Source organism: Haliotis asinina, chromosome 11 (assembly GCF_037392515.1).
Source record: "Haliotis asinina isolate JCU_RB_2024 chromosome 11, JCU_Hal_asi_v2, whole genome shotgun sequence".
Lineage (NCBI taxonomy): Eukaryota > Metazoa > Mollusca > Gastropoda > Lepetellida > Haliotidae > Haliotis > Haliotis asinina.
The window spans coordinates 47,357,213-47,382,084 of NC_090290.1; the positions used below are offsets into that span (position 1 = coordinate 47,357,213).

Sequence of the window (24,872 nt, forward strand, 5' to 3'; positions counted from 1 at the left end):
TGTTTTCACTCTTCACATCGGGGTGTGACAAACAGTTGTTACAACAGCCCCGGCATGTTCTTCGGGTGGACTTAATTCTGCACAGTTCCCCTTTTAGTCAAGAGATTATTCCAAATGCGCAGATCGATGCTGATGCTATTGATCACTGGATTATCTGGTCCAGACTCGATGGTCACCCGATCCCGTTAGTCGCCATTGACAACAAACATTAGCTGCTGACGACAAATTTTGATACGGAATCTTCACGGGTCGAACAGTCGAGTACAATTTCGATCGACTTGGTAAAACTGAATCTGATCGGTTCGCCATGCGAGGAAACATGGATTCCCACTGGTACACGTGATTATCGTATTTCATACCATCCTGCTGCATGCATTGCACCAGATGGTTGTTCAAGATAACCACTGATTAGCAGCTACAGTTTCTGTCGGTAAAGGCAGTGGAGTCGACTCTCGTGCTTTGCTGGTATCGCTGAACGACAGACTGGATTCACCACGGCGGCAGTATCGATAGCATACCGTATTTCCTCTTTAACTGCCCATTTCCAATAGCCGAGTTCATTTGGATTTTAAGTCACATCGGCAATATTCCTGCCATATAGTGACGAATAAGCGCAGGGGATAATGCAGCTGTTCAAGAATGCACTGGGTGTGCCACGTTTACAGTGGGAGTTCATAATATACCAATGGAGACTCTATATTGTCTGTGAAACAGTAGGCTGTTTTACTGGTTCCTGAATTAATAAGCACCCTGACACTTGTAAGAGGAAATAAGTCAATAAAATGGACACTTACATAGGGCTAAATTTTACGCTTGTATCCGTACTGCATGTGTGATATTGCCAGAATATAATTTTGTCTGTATCCAGCATTATCCAGTACTATGCATGCGGGATATTCTCAGAATCCACCACTACAGATCGGTAAATATTGTCTGAAATTCCAGGGTATACATATGTGATATTGTCTGATGTGTGAATGTTAAAGATGACAGGAAAGGAGTTCAAGACATTGCATTCTGTGACTGCTTCTCGTGACAGCATGGACAACTACCACATCTGAAAACTTCCTTGACATACACAGTCCATCCTCCATATGACAAGAAAGATATGCTAATAATGAAAGCTGTAAAAATCTTTATTACAACATGATGTCTATGACAACAGAAGACAGCAATAGTCTAGATGATTCTACAAGTTAGGGTTTGGCCAATCACAGTCGTTGTAAAATTTACAATGGTGTGGATGGTTCAAACCTGCCACAACCTCTAAGCATCACATCCACTCTTGCAAGCACCTGTCCCCACTGAACAGGCCAGTACGGGAGGAGTCACATAGGACATCACTTTGTACCTGTATCTGCCTTGTACACAGGGACCAAAACTGGCATTGCAGTAGTTAACAGTTGCATCTCCCAATCACCAAGGATCCGCCATTGCATAACCAACTGCAGAGTCAAGATGTCCAAGCACATTTACCAAAGGGATACAAAATATTATCCTCCATCAAACAATTAAAAGACTTTGTGCCTCTAAGCTTGTATTGCTACATTTATCTCCCAAACACTAAACATTAGTCTTTGTGTTAGGGTCATCCTGGGCCAAAGTCTTCTTTTCTGAGTATTTTAATAAATTTCATGTCACACCGCTGGATATGGGAAGAGGTTGTTTAGCATTTACCCTTTAAGACGCATGAAATAATAAAGCCAGAGAGAAACTGTAAAACTAGTGTTTTGTTTTCTAAAAAGTGACTACAAAGCCATGTAGATAAGATATTGTTCGTAGTTATCTTGAGTCACATAAAGTATACATGATTGTGGAAAAACACTAAAGTTTCTTAAAACTATAAAAAGCACACGATAAACTCCCCAAAATGTGTGGCCCACTGACTGCCAGGGGTGTTCAGTTGGCATCTTTCAATGAAGTTTGCTACTAATCACCCAATGTAGTTGCTACACCCAGAGTTATCTCCCTTCCACTGTAATCACACTATCGACAATAAGCTGCATCAGTCCAGTAGGGGGAATGGAATGTATAAATTTTGCATAAAGGAAAAGATTACATATCAAAATTGGACGTATGTGTATGTCAGTGACAGGGAGATAACTTTTGTTGTATAACACAGTTATAATGACTATAATCTATCTGTACACTGAGCGTCTCACCAGACCAACATGCACACAAATATTACATGGTATCCCACTGTTGTAACCTGTGCCACACTTCCCCATGAAAGTAGAGGTAGATTGCAAGTGTGTGGCTCTGTATTCTCTAGTTCTATAATAGCACTTGTCCAAGGCGGAGGCCGTACATGAATATACAAAACAATTTCCTTTCAGGCAAAAATAGTGTACATAAATACAGCATTTTTCTTAAAGGTACACATAAAACAACAATGAAATGCCCTTCGAGTGTGCCCATAGTGGAGTATATACTGAAGCTAGGGCTGGAGGGCAGGGATTGTTTATTAGGTAGGGACAGGTAGAAAAATAAATTTGCAACTACTTTCTTACGCTGTGTTCAGTGCAGGGGTAAGGGGAATCAAAGATGCATATTTAGGGTTAGGGGGATGAGGGTGGAGGGTTAACGGAATAAGGATGGCTGTTTAGGGTGATGACGGAAGGTTAGAGGGGTGGGGCATCCGAAATATACGAGTGGAAACTAAGGTTATCTGGGTGGCAGGAAAAAATATACCCTGAACATTAGGGTGAAAACTGTAGGCACAAGCACAAGGGGTCTTCACAAAATTTGAATAGGAATTATGATTGAATTATGCAAAGTGTGTTCTGGCTATTGAATACTACCTGGTCCGACGACAAGTGGGGATACTGGTATGTGATCAACATAACCATGTGGTTCAAATACATCACTGTGGAATATATACACGTATTGCAGCACAGTTTGGTCAGACATACAAATATGTTATATAACTAAGTTGGTACACTATATAACGACATACATACTGCATATTATTGCTGTGCATCAAACATTTCATCACATTAGCTCACAAACAGCCAACCCCAAGTCGGAGGACCACACGCAAGTGTTGATTACTAGGTTCGAAAATTGTGATGAACAATGAAATCCGTGTTTGTGAATATCAGAAGCAGTGAACTCATACGTTAGTCAATACTTACACGGCAAAACTCAGGCAGTAAAAACCTGTATCAAAGGTAGGCATAATTACAAGAATAACAGAAAGGCCGCTAGACAGAGAACTAAGGGAGACAAATTTAAGTAAGAATGTAACACACCTATACAACACATGAAGACGAACATAAGTATGGAACAGAACACACCATCTCATTGGATGATGAACTGAAGGATGACGTAATGTCTTTTTAACACAATACAGGTAAAAGTACTTCTGAAGTTAACACAGGTAACAGTTTTAGAACATGTATATACAAAAACATTGGTCTTCGAAACTAAAAAAGGCTGGTGAAAATGAAAAGTATCTTTCTCAGTTGTCTTCCCTGAATCAATTACACTTAACACATATCTGGATTTCAGGCAACAACACTAAACACTTAAAGTCCATCACAACTTAAATATTATTGCTGAGATGGAAAGATGATCTTTGACTGTCTGGAATAAAAGTCTATAAAACAACAGTGATCTGACTTGTAATAAAAGCAACCTATAGTAAGACAATGGCAAGAAATATTCTCTAAATAACCTTGACGTTCTGATAGTTGCAGTTTCCTTAAACTGGAACTGTACCTTTTTGAAAGCAAACTGTCACAGTAACCTCTTTATGACTATTATCTGCCCAAACTCCTGAGGTTTTCTCAGCAAACTTTTGATATATCAAACAGCCAGTTAATATTGTCAGCTGTCTGCCGGCTGAGTGGTGGGGAGGTCAAGTTGATCTTGTCTTGCTGTTGCCTCTTCAGCACTTGTAGCTTCTTAATCCCTACTCTTATTACTGTATTAAACTTCTTGCATAATCTCTGATGTTCATAACACCTTCTGAAGCAGTCCAGCGAGCAGGCATACCATCAACAGAGTTATGGCCCCTGACAGGGAAGTGGCACCATTCACTGAAACACAAATACCACAACATTAAGTGAGTTGGTTTTTAGCACATTCCAGCAATATCACAGTAGGGCACACCAGAAATGGGCTTCAAACATTGTCCCCATGTGGGGAATCAAATACGGGTCTTCAGCAACCCTCTAACAAATAGGCTATCCCACCTCCCTCTTAACAGATAGAAGGGCTGTAACTTCAGAGAGAGAGAGAGAGAGAGAGAGAGAGAGAGCAGGTTTATGTTCCTGATATTTTGAGCAATGTAACAGGAACATCACCTCTGAGGACAAAGGTAATCTGTTCCACAAACTGCACCCACATGGGGAATTGAACCCAGCTCTTTGGCGTGACGAGCACATGCTTTAAAAACTAGGCTTCTCCAGAAACGTATGAGTGCACCACATACATGTAGAAGTAACTGCAGATACACCTGTGTAAGGTTTACTCAAGACATCATATTCTTATCATTACTGGATCCAAATTAGGAATCGGATGGTCGGCTTGCTCAAAAACGTTCCAATGATTCGCATTTCGGTAAACCAACAATACCCCTTAATGTATTTCGGTGGAAAAGCGATTTCAAATTACGCCTCCTCATACTTTTGCTGACCAATCAGACAGTGAGAAAAAGAAACGAGAGTTGGTGAGTACGCTTTTATGCCACTTTTACAATATTCCAGAAAAAAAGACATGAGTTTCATGCATTGTACCCATGTGGGCAATCGAGCCAAATCTTTTAAGTGATGAGTTAACACATAAACCACAGGGCTAACACATCCACCAATAAGAAACAACAAACTGTTATGAAGACAAATTGCATTGCCATGTTGATACCATCAACCACGCATTGAGACTGGTCTGTTGATTCTATTCTGGCTTGTTCAATAAAGAAAGGTAAGTAGCTGACAAAATCTACCAAGGAAATGTCAAGGATGGGTACTACAAAATGACAATGGCTCTACGGTTAGTATCGGTTAACTGAAGGACATGCCCAATTGACAATGGTTATGATATAAACGTCACACAAAGGTAAACCGACACCCACCACCTTCATAAGAAGACAAAGGTTAATATGGGAGAGTTTAGTTTTGCACCACACTCAGCAGTATTCCAGCCATTAAGTGGTCTGTAAAGAATCCAGTGATCAACAGCAGGAGCCAGCACAATTGGGTGACAATGTGTCAACCAGGCCACTGAGCCTGATCACCCAATCCTGTTAGTCGCCATTTATGACAAAGCATGGGATGCTGATGATCAATTTCACTTGGATCATCAAAGGTTCTTAAGACATGTAAAACATGACCTACACAACTACGTTCTTTGAGCCTCTAAGATTTACGCAAGTTCTGCAACCAACATTCTTTTCTCTGCTAAAATTCAGTAATTTATGTTCTAACTATTAGAGTCTCAGCTACATTTACAACTGAATTCTGTGCGTTCTTATCAGTACTGCAGCTCAGATGAACATAAAAAGGCCAGGATCTCATACATTTATGAAAACAATTATAGTGCACATATAATCTGGGCCTGTTCAACTGCTTTCTTCCATGTCTACATGGAGGATGTTGAGCCTATACAACAGCATTAACTTACATCTGATACACAGGCAAAACTATATAAACAGAGGTGGAATTCAAACTTGTTGCAGCAAACTTTACGGGTAACAACTTCTTTTATTCATGAGTGTGATGTTTCCATGCAGACTCTTGTTTTGTTGTCAAACATGAATAAAAGAAGTTGATATCCATAAAGTTGGCTCTATGTTGTACTTCCCAACTTCCAAAATGCCACTCCAAGAAGCTTGTTGCTGCAGTCAACGACTGCGACTGTGTATGCGTCACCATTACCAAGATAGAGTGGTGTTGAAGAGTGAGAGTAAAGTTTCTGTCATATTTAGAAATATTCCAGCAATATCAGTGTGGTAAACAGCATAAGTAGGGTGCACGGATCGGAGGTGCTGGCGCAACGAGGTGATGAAAGAAATGGGTTTGACTGACAGATATGTGCTTGTGAGAGCTCTGATGGAGATGGTTCTGAGGGAGGTGATTCATAAGGTGTAGATGGTAATGTGGCAGTGCCGATGGGTGGGGCTGGTATGGAATGGGATGGGGATGGGATGGGGATGGGATAGGAAGGGATGGTGGTACTTCATGAGGAATTATGGAAGTGTAGGGAAGACAAAGTTGGGTTAGTGTAGGGAAGGCTGGTTTGTTGTGGAAAGCTACACTCAACAATATTCCAGTTATATGATGGTTGTCTCCATGAAAAAACTGAATCTGAACCAGACAATCTAGTGATCATTACATTTGGGAATATATTGTATTATCTTCCCACACATATAGTATGCTGAAGACCACTTTTAGTCAAGACCTTAACAAGGGTTGGGCTGGGTAGGTGTTTTTTCAGAGGCTAGGATTGGGGTATGTAACACAGGGTTAAAATGAGCAGTTGTGTGGCAGAACTGCATAGTGGGTGGGTAGGTTGGCTTGGCCATGGGGTTGGATGGAGAGGTTTCAAGAGGTCAGGAGAAGAGAGTCTTGGGGGTAGATGGATACTGTATGAAGCAGAGGGACAGACCCTAGATGGTAACAGCATTTCATTTTTCACCTGAAATAGTTCTTTGCACATAAAACCACACATCTATTTAGACCTGGGTAAAAACGCTTGCTTGCAACTTGATTACATGATATCAAAGCTATATGATCAAGCAGGGAAAGATAATAAATACTGTATTAACCTCCAGCAGCTGTAGCTGAAATAATGAAAAAAATAAATCAAATATTTATTACAAGACAAATGTTGCCCAGCTACTGCCAAGTAATCTAATGTACCATGTTATGTACCAAGACTCCAACTGGTAAATCATGTTGGCGCCAAAGTGTGGAACTCTCCTGCAATACTGAACTCAGAAGCAATGGTTTCCCCTCTCCCTTGTTGGTGAGTTGTTAATGAAAGGTTATGCAAACTCAAAGGCAACCTTGTAAGTCAACATGGTCAGACATGCAAAGAATTGAACAAGCCTGTAACATCAAATGGTTTGCAACTGCCACTACAGATTCTTGGCATGGCAGAAAATTCTGCATTACCCAAAGCTTGCAGGCAATGTGTCAACCAGTGCTGTCAGTCAATGCTTTAACCAGGCCTCCTGCCATTCCACAAACGAAAATTTGCAGTAGCTTGTTGTCAATGTGTGCCAATGCAGTCCTAGGCTTGATCAGTGTTTGCAGTAAACATGTCAATCAGTGCTTGCAGTCAGTGTTGGTCAGTTCTTACAGTCAGTGTGTCGGTCAGTGCTTGCAGTCAATGCATCAACCCAGATATAGAGTCATTGCTTAACCACATATTGCCAAGAGCCTGTCAACAAAAACTGGCTAAGTCCAAACAGGCAATGATGAGAATCAGATCTGCTTGAAATCTCAGTGTGTATACTTCTGAATCACAGGTGACTGGAAGAAACTGGTGCAAAATTGCCACATAATGGACTATGGCATGATGAATGAGAGTGAGTGAGTTATACAACAGTCAGCAATATTCCAAGCTCAGCCAAAAAAAAGGTGATTTAACAATCAAGTGTGGACCAGACAATCCAGATATGAACAAACAGCATGTGTGTATCGATCTACAAGTCTGACCACCTGATCCCATTAGTCGCCTCAGTTCTAATTGACATAGTTGGCATATGTCAGCATATCGTAAGTGCAGAGCAATCATGACGCTTGACAACTCCTGTTGTCAATCACTGGATTGTTTGACCCAGAATTGATAATTTACAGACCGCCACCATACAGCTGGAATACTGCTGAGAGTGGCATAAAAGTAAACTCACTGACATGTCTGTCTGAACTTTGATATGCAGTGGGGCACCTCACTCTCATTATGTCAGATACCATCATAATCCACGGTTACTTGTTTCTTTTTCACACCAGGTCTTGGATACTGAATAAGGGAACACATGAAAGCACAGGTATTCCTTTATCATTTTCAAGGTTTCTTTACAAGCTTTGTATCGCACTGTGGGTGAGAATAAGAGAACAAATAGTGGAACACTGCAATGAAGTGGTGTTCCCTTATTTCTTTCTCTCGGTATATGTTAGCTCATCAACCTCAACATGGTGTTAGTGAAACAAGCTGTCTACCCAGTCCTGGAACAGTACTTACCGTCCTTTTCATTGGGAGTATCGCCTGTCATTAGAAACACACATATTTTCACCCTTGTGACTAAATTCAAATTAATACATTCATTTTTACCGTTACTAGAGTAGGAACTAAGTTAGACATTTATCTTTGAAAATGATCATTCAGTCTCAGTGGCATGGTCAGTTAAGTCCCCTTGATCTCAAACAATGCTATATACACTGCTCTCACATACAGCAAACAAATATGTAATGATAACTCAGAAAATGACCAATGTATCTACTTCAGGCTATTTTAGGCTAACCTATGTTGCCAAATATGGTAATTTATCATCCCAAATTCTATTCCACATGAGATACTGAGATGAAACAATATCTCCTAGGAGATATCACTTTCATAGCAGATTTTGTATCTGACAGACTATGACGTCACGAACTTGATGTCACAATGATATGAAACTACACTGAAAGTCTAATGGCAGAGGTGTGTTCAGAGATGTACATTTTTCATTGAAAACTAATGAAGAGTGATTTTTTTCATGATAAACAGAATCTCATCCTCATGTCTTCTGACAGCGAATATATCAACACTCATTGATAAAAGTAAAAATATCCTCAGCAAGCCTAGGATATATGTAACTTTATCAACTTGTGGTGTTATACCTGATAACAAAAGACACTCGTGTGAGATTCTCAATCTCTGCACCAAACAGGATGTAATGCACACCAAGTCATAAACGATGAAAATGTATTTTTTATTTACAAATTTATAATATTTTGTAATATCTTACTAGCTTATTTGTGAAATATTTTACCAACTGCAGAGCACAGTCTGCCTATAATCAGTCACAAGCTGACTCTAACCTTCCACACTGAAACATTATCAAAGAGAAATCACACCATTCAATCAATGTTGATTCAAAGACTTACTTTCATACAGTACTTCAATTCCAAACCAACAATAGTTAGGGGTGAGCACTTTACCAAATGAGGATGGCATGTTTTTACAGACACAAATCTAATTCATAAACTACACCGCCCAGTGCCTAATGCTGAATAGTTCTTGGTTCAGCTAAAAGCTATCTTCGAATGCAAAATTGGTCCATTTTTTATCAGTATGTCAGTCTAGTAGCCCTCATAGTGTTAATATAGATACATGCCACAAGTTGAACACTGGGGTGTTTAGTGAAGGATATACGGCATGGCTGAACCTAAGCTTATCTGCCTCACAAGCATTAGCTGCATATACAAGTGAACAGCAACCTACCTTTCAACAAATAGACTGGATATTGGAACACCTGATCGTCGAGTGTCTTGACATCAAGGTAGATGTTGGCCGAGAAATGCCATTCCTCCATTTCGTAGAACTTGAGTATCACTTCATCGTGTGTAGCATTGAAATTCTGAAATCATTACAACCCATCTTGAGTATATGAACAATTTGTTCGTTGTTTAACAGTATACTCAGCAATATTTCTGCGCTCAACACATAAACCAGTTTGGATGAGACAATTGAGTGATCAACAGCACGAGTACTGATTAGTCAACAAAGAAAATCTTGTTCTCATCAGCAAAAACACACCTTTTGTAGGACTTCTGTGAGAGATTTGGTCTGGTTGCCAGGATACAGTTGGTGCCTGTTACCGACATTAAAGAGGACTGACTTCACTGGGGGGTTCTTGGACACAAAGCATGTGAGGGTCACTCGGCGATCGTTGATGCCAGCGGTATTGTTATGACATACAACTGTAGGCTTGTCTGGAACATGCAAAAACATCATCAAATAATACATGTAGCACATCAAACATAGTTTGTTTCCTGATTAACTAGCACTTTATGACAGACATATTTGAGACGAAGCTGGATTTGAGAGGTGCTAACTACTCACACAAGGTCCAACCCCGAGACAAAAACCTAGTTGCACCAGCCAAATTCAAGTTGCTCTGCTTTTACTGCAGTATGTCATGAAAAAAATATACTGTTCAATTTTGTACACAAAGTGTATTGATACTTTTAAAAATCATAATTCCATTAGTGCTTTACTGTACACAAGTGACAAATGCTAATTTTGTTCAAATTTGCACATGAAGTGTATTGTTATTGATTAAATGTCATCATTCCATATAGAAGTCATTGCTTTATTGTTCCTAAATGACTAAATGCTGAATCTCATTTAACTCATAAACTGTAACATTTCGATCCTGCAGTAAGGACTGAGCGAGTTTAGTTTTACGCCGCACTCAGCAATTTGGCGGCGGTCTGTAAATAATCGAGCCTGGACCAGACAATCCAGTCACCAACAACATAAGCATCGATATACGCATCTGGGAACCGATGTTATGTCAACAAAGTCAGAGAGCCTGACCACTCGATCCCGTTAGTCGCCATATACGACAAGTATAGTCGCCTTGTATGGCAAGCATGGGTTCCTGAAGGCCTATTCTACCCAGGACCTTCAAGGGTCTCAATATAACCAGGGTGCACCATATCATTACCATAGAGCAACCCTCACTCAGATCTTCACAGATTTTCCGTTTAGGTAGTGAGTATGGTTTTACACCACTTTCTAGCACAATTCCAGCAATATCAGATCGGGTGACACCAGAAATGGGCTAATCCACCAGTGCTGGTTGATATCAACTATGCATAACTCACCAGTGATTCCCTTAAGATTGACCTTGACTGTCATGTCGGCTGGGCTTGGTGGGGTCACACCATCTGGTAAGTCAGGTTTGGCATGGCATGTGAGGGCTTTATTGAACATACTGTGAACAAAGTCCAGCTCAAAGGTGACAGAAGACATGAAAAACCGTCGCACTTTATTTGCCTCTTTGTCCAAGATGGTGTTGAGTGTACCGGTTTCAATCGTCTGATCTCCCACCATCACGTGTATCAAAGGAGGTGGGTTGGATCCCACTGCTTCGCAGGTCACTGTCATTGTTGCTGGCTTTGATTCTATGATGTCTCCATCAGCTTTCAGCTCCTCGTCAACTTTCAGCTTGACTTCAGTTACAGGGGCTGAAGAAACAAGCACAATTCAATGAGATCCTGGATAGATTTCTGCCCATATCCCCATTAAATCAAATTTTATATATCCTCTTCGTTAAAATGTAGGGGGAATGGCAGAAGACAGAGGGAGAGGGAGTGAGTGAGCAGGGGCGAGATACAGATAAAAAGGTCGGGTTAAGATTCCAGTCCTGGTTTATCGTGAAACGTAACAATGATTCCAAATATACCCAAGAGGAGAAATCTGGTCAATATCTTACGTTTCCTGTGTAAAATTAGAATTTCTAAAATCCTTAGAAAATTGTTGGTTTTTACCCATGTTTATCGCAGATTCAGGCCTAATATCGGGCTCTGAGACTCAGGAATACTTTAACAGGAAAGTGAGTGAGTGAGTGAGTTTAGTTTTACGTCGCACTTAGCAATATTCCAGCTATATGGCGACGGTCTGTAAATAATCGAGTCTGGACCAGACAATCCATTGATCAATAACATGAGCATCGATCTGCGCAATGGGGAACCGATGACATGTGTCAACCAAGTCATCTAGTCTGACCACCCGATCCCGTTAGTCGCCTCTTACGACAAGCATAGTCACCTTTTATGGCAAGCATGGGTTGCTGAAGGCCTATTCTACCCTGGGACCTTCACGGGTCTTAACAGGTAAGACTAAAAAGAAATTTGTTCCGGGTGAGTGGAGAAACAAGTTTCTGCCCTGAACAACAAACTTCAGACTGACAAGCTGCAAAGGATTGATTGTCTACCTGACTCGTAAGAAGAACTATTTTTTCACTCAGATCACAAAAGTCAGATCTAAAACAATGCAAGATTAGTTACTAGTATTACTTTATTTACCTCAGATGTATATTCCTATCTAGAAATTTTCATGCATCCTGATATCATCTGCCCCAACTGGCCAGCATAATCTAAAAGGACTTTGAAGCGTTAAGTTGGGAATGTTTTAGTCAAACAAGTTTGTTCGTTCTTCTAGTACATACTCGGCAACATTTGAGATATGTGGTGGAGGTCTGTACATAATGAAAGTTGAGTCTGACAATCTAGTCAGAGACAGAGAACTTTTAAAATTTCCCACTAGACCATACACAGTAGATTTGAATGTATGGGGTGCAGACGCACGTATCAACTGTCAGTATTGGTGTGTATTAGGGATTGGACGGGTCCAAATTTTCGACCTGGGTACCCTGCACCTATTTCCCAACCCTGATACCCCTTATGTAAATTCCTGAACATCAAATGTGTAAGAAATAGCAACATATTCTTCAACTCAGAGGGTAAAATTGGGCACATATTTAGTTAGACACCGTGTTTACAAGTCATTATGCTTTTAATTTTGAAAAGTGTTGAAAATATGGTCAAGGACCCCAATCGACTGGTGTCTGTGTTATCATCCAATGAAGGCTGTCACCAAGTTTGAAGCTACTGGGTACAACACTACATGATAGACAGGCATAGTTACGGACAGATGTACAGGTGCTACTGAATACAATGTCCCCATTTCTCGTTGCGGTACAAATATTGTCTATATGTTTTGAACAAAAAGATAATTAAAACTATCGGTTAGATGACTGCAAACACCAAATTCATACCTCAGTGAGTACGTTTCTATCCTGCTTTCACACACTTCACAACTTAACCACCAATATCATGACTGGGGGCACCAGCAATGGACTTTACACATAGTGCCCATGCAGGGAACTTTCATAATGATGAGTGACTACCCCTGCTCTCAACTCACCGACAAACACCACCTCCTTGGTGGCTGACTCAATAGCGTCACTAGTCCCAGTCTTCTGTGTGCGGCAAATGTATTCACCATCATTGGCTGCAGATGCTGTAAAGAAATGAACCACTGTTCAGAATGTGCATTGGTATTCATTTTTCAAGATGTATCATATCGTGAACAACCGTCTCCATACTAAATTCAATCTTAGTGAGTAATCGCAGGGTTCAATTTTTTTCAAAAACCACTTGCCACAGGGCAAATGACTTTATGAAAGTAACTTGTTCTGAATTTTTTTCTACTTGACGTGATTTTGACATAATCATGATGATGCAATTAATGAAAGAATAAATCAATAATTGATGTTTTCTGGACTATTTATCGAAAAGTGATAAATGGCAAAGAAAGGTAACTCTACTCTATTATCACTGTGGACAAAAATAGCTACATTTTGAGCAGATATGAAATTAAATCCAAGTTTACTTGCAGTCTGAAACCATTAACTGGAACTGATGTAGCAGCCAACAGACAAACAGATACCATTACTTGATTGCCTAAAATGAAAACTGACTTGTCCTAGGCACTGGGTGATGGAATTTTTTAACTCCCGAATCTACTCATTATTACACATCACATAACAAACAGACTTTGTAGAAACAGTGTGAAATTGTTACAGTGTAGTCTAATTTGTTTGTACTGGTTTGACTTTAACAAAGTAGGCATGCAGATTTTATTCAAGGCCTGTAATCTTAACACCTGCAAGCAACAGCAGGCCAGCTGGCAAATTACAGTATTGCAAACACTGCACACTACCTACTCAATACAATAAACTTCTTATTTGTGAAAGCAATTTTTTCCTCCTCAGTGAGTGAGTGAGTGAGTGAATGAGTGAGTTTAGTTTTCCGCCACACTCAGCAATATTGCAGCTATATGGTGGTGGTCTGTAAATAATCGAGTCTGGACCAGACATCCAGTCATCAACAACATGAGCATCGATCTGCGCAATTGGGAACCGATGACATGTGTCAACCAAGTCAGCGAGCCTGACCACCCGATCCCATTAGTCGAATCTTATGACAAGCATAGTCGGCTTTTATGGCAAGCATCAGATGCTGAAGGCCTATTCTACCCCGGGACCCCTCAGCCATGTGACAGATGTGACAATGAACATGTTCTAAACTTCAAATGGTGCTGTGAGGATTTGTTTGGACTATAATTAGTGTGTGTTATGTCTAAAAATTTCTTACATTTTACTGGACATCATCCTTGCAAAGCACACCAATACATCACTGGTATCAAAAGGTGGTGGTGACTGAAAATGACTTCGGATTCAGTGGATACATTCAATGTAGACCACTCTTAGCAATATTCCAGCAAAATCACAGCAGGAGACACCCGAAATGGGCTTCACAGATTGTACCCATGCGAGGAATCGAACCCGGGTCTTCGGCATGACGAGCACGTTTTAACTACTAGGCTACTCCATGACTCCAGGCTTATGTTGTGATACATGTCCTAATATTAGCGACTGAGGTTTTATGCCATTTTTAGCAATGTTCCAGCAATATCTAGATAGGGACACCAGAAATGGGCTTCACATGTTGAACTCATATGGGGATTCCAACCCAGGTCTTTGGTGTGGTGAGTGAACGCTTTAGCCACCAGGGTACCCCAATGCCCCCATATCCATTAGCAATGCAAATGGTTGTATTATGTTAATACCACATATTTCAACCCGTCCTGGATTCCTGGATTTTTAAGAATTCTGCGGCAAATATAAGCAAATTCTGCATCCTATCTTTCAATATTCTGCAAAACATTCTGCGGTTAAAACATTTAGGAAAAAAACAATACAAAAAACATTATACACACTTTCATAGTTTAACACAGGTATATAGTTAAGTTGACAGTACACATTACATCTTGATTAAGTTTGATGACAAAGCATCCACACCTTTTTCTGTGTTGAAGAATTAAACACTTGCTAAAAGTTATTTTTCTTCTCTCATTTGTCACTTTGAAGCAGACGTACAACTTCTGGTTTCATCCACATAATAATTTTATATTTAAAATAGCAGCAAATAATATATTTGAAATAATTTCAATTTTCAAAATGATCGATTTTGAAAACATAATTGCTGTGTCAAATTCATCTAATATTATTTGAAAGAAGCCTAAAACTTGCTTCACTAATAAAGATCTATAATTATGATTATTTTGAAAATGTTGGCAGTAAATGTCAGTTCATTTTACGTGTAACCGATCCTACTTTTGACATTAACTCTACTTTTCATTTCGCCTGTCATTCAGTGTGCACTCAGTTTTTAAAATATGCCAATTCTGTGGCAGAAAAGTGGCAAATTCTGCACAAAAATGTGTTTTCCGTGGCCAAGACGTTTATTTGCATGGAAAGTTAAATTTTAATTTTTTTCTGCAACTACAGAATCCAGGAAGGATTGATATTTTTTTTCTTAAATGCTGCAACAACAACAAAAAATAAGTCTCTCTATATTACCTGTGAATACCTAATGCCAATTGGAAAGCAGTCACATGGAATGTTGTGTATGTTTTGTTGGTGAAATTGGAAGATGCAGAGACTGACTTTGTGTGCTGGTGATAAGGTTCCTGACTTCTGTGCTTCAACTTAACAAATGTGCTGCAATCGTCCCTTACTGATAAAGCATAATGCCAAATCTAACTCTTTCTACACACTTACCTGCTTTTATTTTGAGAGTGACTCGCACAATCGGTATCATTTCAAGCTTTATCACATAATTATCTGAATCGCTGGCCAAAAGGCTCTCTTGTTCTGAAATGACCTTCTCATCATTAGTTACAAGGTTTTTGTGGACTATAGCCAGCTGTTTGGAGGCCATGAACTGCACATCTGCTGTCGTTGTACAGGACAAGTTGATTTCATCTCCTTCACTGACATAATTAGGTCCGGCATCGTCAAATGTTGGGTTATCTTGGGCATGGCTAATGCCTGGAACAGACAAAGGAACACATTACCATGGTTGTAGCAACATTAACCATTTCCATGGTTACTACAAATGCTCAGTGTTACCATGGTAACTGCAACACATGGTTACTGCAACACAGCCTAAAGTGATGAAGCTGTACATGGACAGATACGGATAAACATGATCTCAATTTTTTCTTTTTAATGTTCCAAGACATACCTGAGATCAGGTCCAATGTAGTGCTACACCATAGATTCTTAAAATTCTTTGATAAAAAAAAACATTTTTGTGATAAAATAATCAGAAATCTTCAATAAATCTGATTTCAATGTCAAAAGTTACAATCTGTCAAGGTTGTCCATACTACCTAACATGATCTCTACAATGTACATGACCCAAGCAGTGAGGGAGACAGTTTATTTTTATGCTGAACTCCACAATATTCACGCTATATGGCATATATACAGCCTGAGCATCCAATCCCCGTAGTCAGCTCTTACGACAAGCAATGGTTAATGAAGATCAATTCTAACCCTGGCCTTAATGTGCACAAAAGCAGTGATCTAGAGACTTAAAATTTAACTGACAACACATCATATGGTAAGGATGTAGCATCCCTAAATATCCAACATAATTTGGAAAATGATATGAATAGGAAATAGGATCTGCAGATACAATCATCATCACCAAGTGTCAAACATGTTGCCTACCAATATACAACAATATGGATACACACATCACAATGCATTGCACTGAAATATATTTACCAACAGTCTCACCCGATAGCTGGGTTATACCCAAGGCATAAATGTTCATAACGTATGCACAAATGTAGAACAATCAGAAAAACATCGAGTCTAGCGAGATGTACAATATATTCACTGTAGCCAGAAGTCTGTAAATCTGCTGAGTATTTGCTGTTTCTTTCCGAGCACTATTTCATCATCCAACCTTCATGATCATTTATTCCAGGTTCATACAGTTCAATACACCCGCAGCTTCACAGGATTCTCACATAGCCCGGATAGAGGCTTAAAACCTATATATTGTCCTCTGGACCCATGTGTTTGAGTGAGTGAGTGAGTGAGTGAGTGAGTGAGTGAGTGAGTGAGTGAGTGAGTGAGTGAGTGAGTGAGTGAGTGAGTGAGTGAGTGAGTGAGTGAGAGAGATTATTTTTATGCTGCACTCTGCAATATTCCAGCTATAGGGAACCGATGACATGTGTCAACCAAGTCAGCATACCTGACCACCTGATCCCGTTAGTCGCCTCTTATGACAAGCATAGTCACCTTTTATGGCAAGCATGGGTTGCTGAAGGCCTATTCTACCCCGGGAGCGTCACAGGTTTTGTAAGTGTGATAAAACCCTGCCCCTCACATTGTGTAACTTGTCCTTAGGTCTTGGGAAGGTTGATGCATTCATATTCTTGCTTCTAATTTAACAAACTTCAGTTCCAATAGCTCAGACAGGATCTATACAGACATGAAATGTACTAAATCATTTAAAAACTGATAGTGGGTTTTACTGTGCGTCATCGGCACGTGCTATTTTCTTTTATTTTCCTATACCATTATTACCAACGAACTCACATTCCTGTGTCATGTAAAACCCTGTCCTAGTCAATAAGGATTATCAGTACTAGATTTGTATTTGTCCTGGGCTAGCAGATGAGTGGAATAGTAAACTTGTGAGTGTACACCATTGTGTGTATTAGTCAGCAGTATTACCACAGTATCAGTCATGTGACCATACAACTGTGTGGGAGTAGGGCCCTGCTCACTGAACCAGACAGACACCAGACATGCCTGTGTGCAGTGGAGTGTGACGTGGGCAGACCTGGGCCTTAGCTGTCTGGCAAAACTACACAATACAATACATGCTACACATTTGACAATTCAGCATCTACACTATTCAGAGATATGAAAATGTCCTTACGAATGATTGATCAACTATTATCATCATATTTATGTCACGATCATTAACATAGCAATTTGAGTACCGACTCCAAGCATGAGAGAATCTCCTGTGGTAGTGTTGAACATTCTCAAGTATTTGTGGTATTTCAGACAGAATTTGCGTGAAATGGGATACAAACTGCTGGAAATATTCATGTTCTTTCAAATGAGTGCATCATTAAGTTAAATCTGTATCAGTGTATCATTATCTCCGAGTGTCAGCGTCATCTCTGGTTACCATGACACCAGAAATGAAGCTGTTTTGTGTGTGAAATCCTGCAGACTTATATCTTGCCAGCTGTTTCCTCATGCAACAGATTGATAAAATTGCTACTGCATGACCCTTCAGAAATATTCCAGCAACATCACGATGCCCTTGGGATGAACACATGTCCACCTGGGGCAATGTATACAGTCTTACACAGTTAAACTATCTCACAGTAATGCTGTAGTATAACCCTCGAGATGAACACACTATTCGTGTAGGCCCATTTTACAATATTCACCCATGCTTGTTGTTAGAGTCGACTAACAGGATCGGGTGGTCAGGTAGATGCTCATGCTGTTGATCTCTGTATTGTTTGGTCCGGAATCAATTCTTAACAGATCACAGCCATATGGCTGGAATATTGCCGAGTGCTGTGTAAATCTAAACTCATTCACTCTTTAGGATGAAGTCACCTCACACAAACTTCTTCAATTAAATCCATGGCACTTTTTAACAGTTTAAAGTCTTCACGTGTTAGTAAGCTTGTACGCCAATGTTGGTAATTTGTCATATGAGTGATGCTTCAGTGTTTGTTTCACTTTTAAGATTATAATGTGGCAAGTTATGCAAAAGGACTACAATAGTACTAAACCAACAATAAAAAATTCATAAAAACCCTGTTCGATTGAAATAAACCCAACAATTCTGATATTTTCCTTTTCATCAAACTCACACAGGGTTTATCATGACATGGAAATGTTTGTCTAATAAGCACTTGTTAGAGAATGGATGCAACAAAATTCATAGTGAGGTGGGCAATTCCAGGAAAATGTAGAGTTGAGGAAAATAACGCACTACAAGGAGTGAGTGAGTTTAGTTTTACACCACACTCAGCAATATTCCAGCTATATGGCGGCGGTCTGTGAACCATCGTGTCTGGACCAGACAATCCAGTCATCAACAACATGAACATCGATCTGCGCAAGTGCGAAGCAATGACATGGGCAAACCAAGTCAGAAAGCCTGACCACCCCATCCCGTTAGTCGCCATATACGACTAGCAGGGTCACCTTTAATGGCAAGCATGGGTTGCTGAAGGCCTATTCTACCCCGGGACCATCACAGGTCGTAGTACAAGGACTGACAGACAACAAACAATTCACTGTGTCCTAGCTAATGCACATTATTCAGTCAACTCGCGACACACATAGGACAAAGTTTTCGGTTGTTTCTTTCTGGGCAGTTATGTGCATCCGCATGTTCAACGATTCATTCCAGGCTCTGAAGAAATGATCAAAACGTAGAGTTTTCCGCACACTTACTTCACAGAACCCTCACAGTGCCTGCAACTAGTGCAAGGACCCCTAAGAAGCCTAATTGGGTGTTTCTGGGACCTGATGTTAGTGAAACATGGTAGAACCCTCCACATGGTAACTGTTTGAAACTGTAACAATCCTTGCCAATAAAACACACAGCCAGATTTGACATTCACATAATATACACATCATTTACAAACTACCAACACTATCAGCTGTTATTCACGATACTGACATTACTTTGACATTTTGAAGCTCAAAACAATTTCAAATAACCACTGAGTAGTGAGAGTGAATTCAGTTTTTACACCACTTTTAGCAGTATTCTGCAATATCATGATTGGAGACAAGCAGAACCTGGCTTCCAAACATTGTGCCCATGTGGGGAACTGAACCAGGATCTTTGGCCTGGCAAGCAAACACCACAAGGCAACCTCATCATCCCCACCATTGAATAAACAAGTTCATATTCAAATACATCTTGAAAATTCTCCTTCGCCAAGTTAAATTCAAATATTCTAATATCTGTTCCTACTAGGTTTTGTTTGACCTAGTGTAGGAGTATGGGGCTACGTTCACTTAGACTGCATGAACTACAAATCTGTAGATATTAAGATAGGGCTGCAATTCCTCATAAACCTACCTCTGAAAGTAGAATTTGGAAAACCATGACAGTGATACACCATAAATTGACCCACACAATCACAGCATATTTAGGCCACAAATCTACCCCAGGCTCAAACTGAGTAAGTTGACAACCACATTGTTGTCAGCTTTTTGTTTACTGTTTAGCTTGATAAACACATAAGAATCTACACCAAAATGTCATCCTCTGTAATAAACAGGAAGTTGGTATCCAGGAAGTCGTAATCTTTGCTACTGACCCACAAATTCAGAATCCCAATCAAACAATTAACATTAGAGCACGAATATGCAAAGAGTGCACTTAGTACTGTAACCTTTAGAACTAACTTTATTTTTAGACATCTGTGCTGGAGGATTCAAATTGGGTGTGCAGAACAAACCAAAGATGATTCAAAGATCACACATGTAGATTACAGGTCTCTCTTGCCTACACCCACTCATGTGACCTGAAATTCATCTGCAAGTGTACTGAGATGTATTTTCTTTTGTCCTAACAGACCTGTAGACAGCTGAGTCAGCCAGCCCTCTGAGTATGGAGCATGTTACACACTGATCAAAAAGAAATATGTCATTGAATTTTGTTCATTAAACAGCTAGAGTATTCAGTTGCTTTTAGCAATACTTCAGTGACAGGGGAAAGCACAAATGGTCTTGACATTGTACCCATGTGAGGAATCAAACCCAGATTGTGACAAACATAACTACAAGGCTCCCAACTGACAGTGGTTATATTTGTCTGAAACTGTGACTGGCACATTACTGAAAGGAACTTCAGATGATTTGATCACGTGTCGTATACTCACAGAAGCGGAAATAAACAATTGTCACCATTGTGACATGGCATTTGTATCATAACATTAAATGACTGACGAGACAAATACAAATCTCCTTCCTGATGTTAAACGCAATCTGTACGTGATTAACCTCCTGTTCATAGCCATAACACTAAGATTAGAAGATAGAATCACAAGTCACTGTATCTACTAATATAGATACCGGATGTTTAATTTAAATGACAACTTCCCTGACATAACCTGGCACGATTATGGGAATAAACAACTATGACAAGTAACTTTTCTATCCTCTGCAGAGACATGGTCACATGAGCGAACAGTTGGTCAGCAATATTCCAGCTATATGGTGGTGGTTTGTAAATAATCGAATCTGGACCAGATAATTCAGTAACAAAACATCATGAGCATTATTCTACACAGCTGGGATAAAATGACATGCGCCAGTCAAGTCAGAGAGTCTGACCATGTAACCTTGTTAGTCGACTCTTACAAGCATGGACTGCTAACCAGAATCTTCACTGGTAAATAAGCAGACAGTACAGACCTCAGTAAATAAGGAGAATGTGTTAATGTGATTGATACTTTTTCTGAAATTATAATTCTACCCATGACACATTACCTTAGAACCTAATGTTTAATGTAAGAGACCAATTTCCTTGTCATAAACCAAGCACTGCTATTAAAATATTTCGGGAAAGTTAAGAACAAGAACCCTTCTGCCTGCTTGCCACTGTGCATCTTCTATGAATTCATCAAAGTTTTAATACTTTTCTATGTATATTCAATATGTACATACTCCCTTGGGTACTTCAAAACCATTCAAAAGACGTTTATGTCAACCAGTTCATACCAAAATGGTGATTTTTGTCCCTAGTGGATTTAACTTTGCATAACTCACAATTTTGGGAAGTACATGAATAAGTTTAGATGGTGACAGTTAACTGAGTTATATATCCTACATGTGTATGTTACCATAGTAACCATTTACCAAGGTATTTAACTTAATTCACTACAGCATTCACAAATCCATTTTGTCAAGTAATATATAATATATTTTAGTTAAACGATTTGGTAATTCATACAGCATTGCTCTAGAAAAGTGTTTTATTCAAGTTTCTTCAAGATTTCTTTAGGTCCATTTGAACACAAGTAATGCAGAGTTATTCATAATACCTCAGCATATTTTACACCAACACAGAGATTTCAGAGCTCCAGTACAAATCAAGTATACCTTGCATAACTGAAGCACAGAAATACAGTTTAGTTTCCAAAATATTCAGTTGCAGTCATGATTGACTATGGTTCTGACGAAAATAAAGCAAGATTTATCGCCAACTCAAATGAGTCCTTTGTATGGTTGGTGATCTCGAGTGTGTCTGTGACTAACACATTCATGACTATAGATTAACTATTAATACATCAACAGCACAGTCGGCCCTATAGTCCCTGACACATAACTTTCAAATCCACAATAATACCCTTCAACATAGTAATAATGACTGAGAACACAAACCTGTATAAAACTCAAAAGGCTACTGTAAATATAGCAGGGGGAGCTTTGTACTGTAATGATAACGTACTAAAAATAAAATGTCTTGATTTTCGATTTGGTTTTATGCTGCTTTTAGCCATACACCAGGTATCATCAAGGTGGGCAGACAGTGTTTGACCATGTTATAAAAACTAGAGTCATCATGACAACCTGGTGTCCTGAGAGGGAGTCATGGACATACGAGTTGACTACAGGTTGGTGCTTTTATCAAAACATCACTGTGTAATAATGACAAAAAAAACAAAACAAAAAAGACAAGGTGAAGTAGGTCAGGTAATAAATCAGCACTAAGCAGCTAACTGGCAAACACTTATGTTTTAGAAGCTAAGATTACCCTAACTAAGGGTCCACTAGCATTGCTTTAGCAATCACAGCAACCACAGTAATCACGATGTATTGAGATAATTTGTGCGTGAAATATGCAGTTTCCTGTATCATGGCAAACACTGGAGTGAAAGCACAAGTGGGTATCACAGTGTAATCCTGTCGGGAATCAAACCCTGGTCATCAGCATGATGGACTGAGCTTTAACTAGGCAGTCGTAAGACCCCACAATATGAACAGAGACATTGTGATCACCATGAAATTTACAGGATGGGCTGTGACTAGGTTTATCAAGGGAATGACTACAGCTATGCATCATCTTCAGGTCATCCGATCCTCTTAACATTCATCAATAAACATTACAAAAGTCAAACTGACAAAAGCATGTACACTGACCAGAAGACTTGGTGGAGGAACAAAAGATGGGAGAGGTTATCAAGTCACACTGCTCTGTGATCTACCACAAAGAGCCTGAAATGTTGGCATGAAAGAGGCTATCAGGAATTGTGACACATACTGAATCAATAATCTTTGTTAACAAATGGAGGGATGTGTTATTTGGGATGTCTCAATTCTTAATTAGTATATCAGACTCCTCTTGTAGATACCTAAGTCTCTCAGTCCCTGAACCACATTATTTTTCCCTACTGCCTAGCCCTCCCTTCAAAGATTGAATAAAAAAATGCAAGTCTTAAATTTAAAATGTCTGGAATTTCTTACTGGGGCTTGTTTTGGTAAGAGTTCCACCCGCTTGAAATGTATTCTGTTTATTGGGAATCTTTCGAGGTTTTAGGGTTAGAGTTTGGGTCTGGTTTAGGGTTAGGATTTGGGTGTGGTTTAGGGTTAGGGCAATGGTTAGTTACGGATTTTTAATAAATAAACATCTGTTAGCAAGGTTTTCATGATAATAATGGGTCATGTGTTGGTAAGTTTAGTTTTATGTTGTTTTCAGCAATATTCCAGGAACTTCTTAACAAGGAACACCAGAGATGGGCTTCACACATTGTATGACTGTGGAGCCTCAAACCTGGGTCTTTCATGTGGTGAGTGATTAATTTAACCACTAGACTACAAGTTACCATTCCTATGAAGAGTTTTATAGGACCCGTAAGTAAAACAAGTTTAACATGTGTTAGTGTGTACCACTGTAACAATCATACAAAACAGGCAACAAAACATGATGATCACATCCCAATTATTCACCATTTTTCATATCCATATATTGGTACAAAATAGTATATGTGTATCAATGTAAAACAGTGTTACAATGGTAATAAATATCAAGGTCATATTATCGTTATACACTAGTTGTGACACCCGTATCAGCAGTAAATACGACATTGAGGTTGGTGTGCATTTGAACTCTGATAAAAATGATATAAAACGTACAGGTCAAACAATGTCGTACACAGCCTTCGATCAATATTGGAACACACAGATGAATTCATTGTTGCATACACGCTCAAGAGTCGGGCAGTGTGATTATTGCGTTACATAAGCGGATTTTTCCGAACCGCCTGAACAAGCCGTAGGCCGTTGAGCTCTCTCTGCGATAATATGGGAACAGAAGATACTACAAACACTAAAACTATTTTCTGCATAACGCCAGACAATCAACTGTCATCAGTGACACATGGCGCTATTTGTTGTCACGATCGATGCTTGTAAATGTGTGTTCCTAGATGTGTTTAAGATGTGTTAAACATGAATCGATCCATTTACACAGATCTAGGATCGATACTTTTTAAACGGTTCACGTGTTCAAATTCACCAGACGAGCCGGCATGTTGCTATGAAAAGCCGGCTTTTCGTTAGTACAGATCGGACACACACTGAAACGAGACATAAGAATTATCAACGTTTTATTCACACTAGAGTGTACTTTCAAAATCAAAATGTCCCGAGAATTGAGAGCCGCCTGCATGACTTGGCTGCGCCGATACTGTCCCATCAGCAAGACATGGCGCGCGTTTGAAACCGGCAGGTGCAAAACCAGGTGTGATCATTAAAGTCATGGCAATAGACACTGGCATTTGGAAAACACATATTTTCACGTTTGTTTGTAGATCTTACCTGCGAATAAAACAAAAACCGCTGCTATAATTATCCTCGACATGTTTCCTGTTCAACATCCAACGCACGCTATCTCTGTCCCGCTTCTACCTGCTAAACAGTGACGTCACAAAAGTAGTCCCGCACTATTTTCTCT

The 24,872-nt window shown here is 39.6% G+C and overlaps 1 protein-coding gene across 4 annotated transcripts; it reads right to left on the reverse strand.

Annotated features, from left to right (window-relative positions):
* Positions 1 to 1,118: 1,118 nt before the first annotated feature.
* On the reverse strand, positions 1,119 to 24,872 carry LOC137255185 (uncharacterized). 4 transcript variants are annotated; one of them, XM_067792591.1, is made up of 9 exons: positions 24,737 to 24,852; positions 15,623 to 15,892; positions 12,922 to 13,017; positions 10,818 to 11,180; positions 9,745 to 9,920; positions 9,430 to 9,565; positions 8,188 to 8,211; positions 6,767 to 6,781; positions 1,119 to 4,040 (listed from the first exon to the last, which is right to left on the reverse strand). In XM_067792591.1, exons 1-9 carry the CDS (start codon positions 24,777 to 24,779, stop codon positions 3,958 to 3,960), a joined length of 1,206 nt encoding a protein of 401 aa, XP_067648692.1. In that variant the 5' UTR covers positions 24,780 to 24,852; the 3' UTR covers positions 1,119 to 3,957. The 4 variants fall into 4 exon arrangements, with proteins under 4 accessions (XP_067648692.1, XP_067648693.1, XP_067648694.1 ...); XM_067792592.1 differs by lacking the exon at positions 6,767 to 6,781 and having other exon boundaries at positions 24,737 to 24,872; XM_067792593.1 differs by lacking the exon at positions 8,188 to 8,211 and having other exon boundaries at positions 24,737 to 24,835.

Excerpts from the sequence above, each read along its gene's own strand:
- LOC137255185 (XM_067792591.1), bottom strand. The coding sequence starts at position 24,779 with ATGTCGAGGATAATTATAGCAGCGGTTTTTGTTTTATTCGCAG. Across the intron at positions 13,018-15,622 it reads CACTCTCAAAATAAAAGCAG|CATCTGCAGCCAATGATGGT; the intron begins GTAAGTGTGTAG and ends ATTTCTTTACAG. Across the intron at positions 9,566-9,744 it reads TCACAGAAGTCCTACAAAAG|AATTTCAATGCTACACACGA; the intron begins GTGTGTTTTTGC and ends TAATGATTTCAG.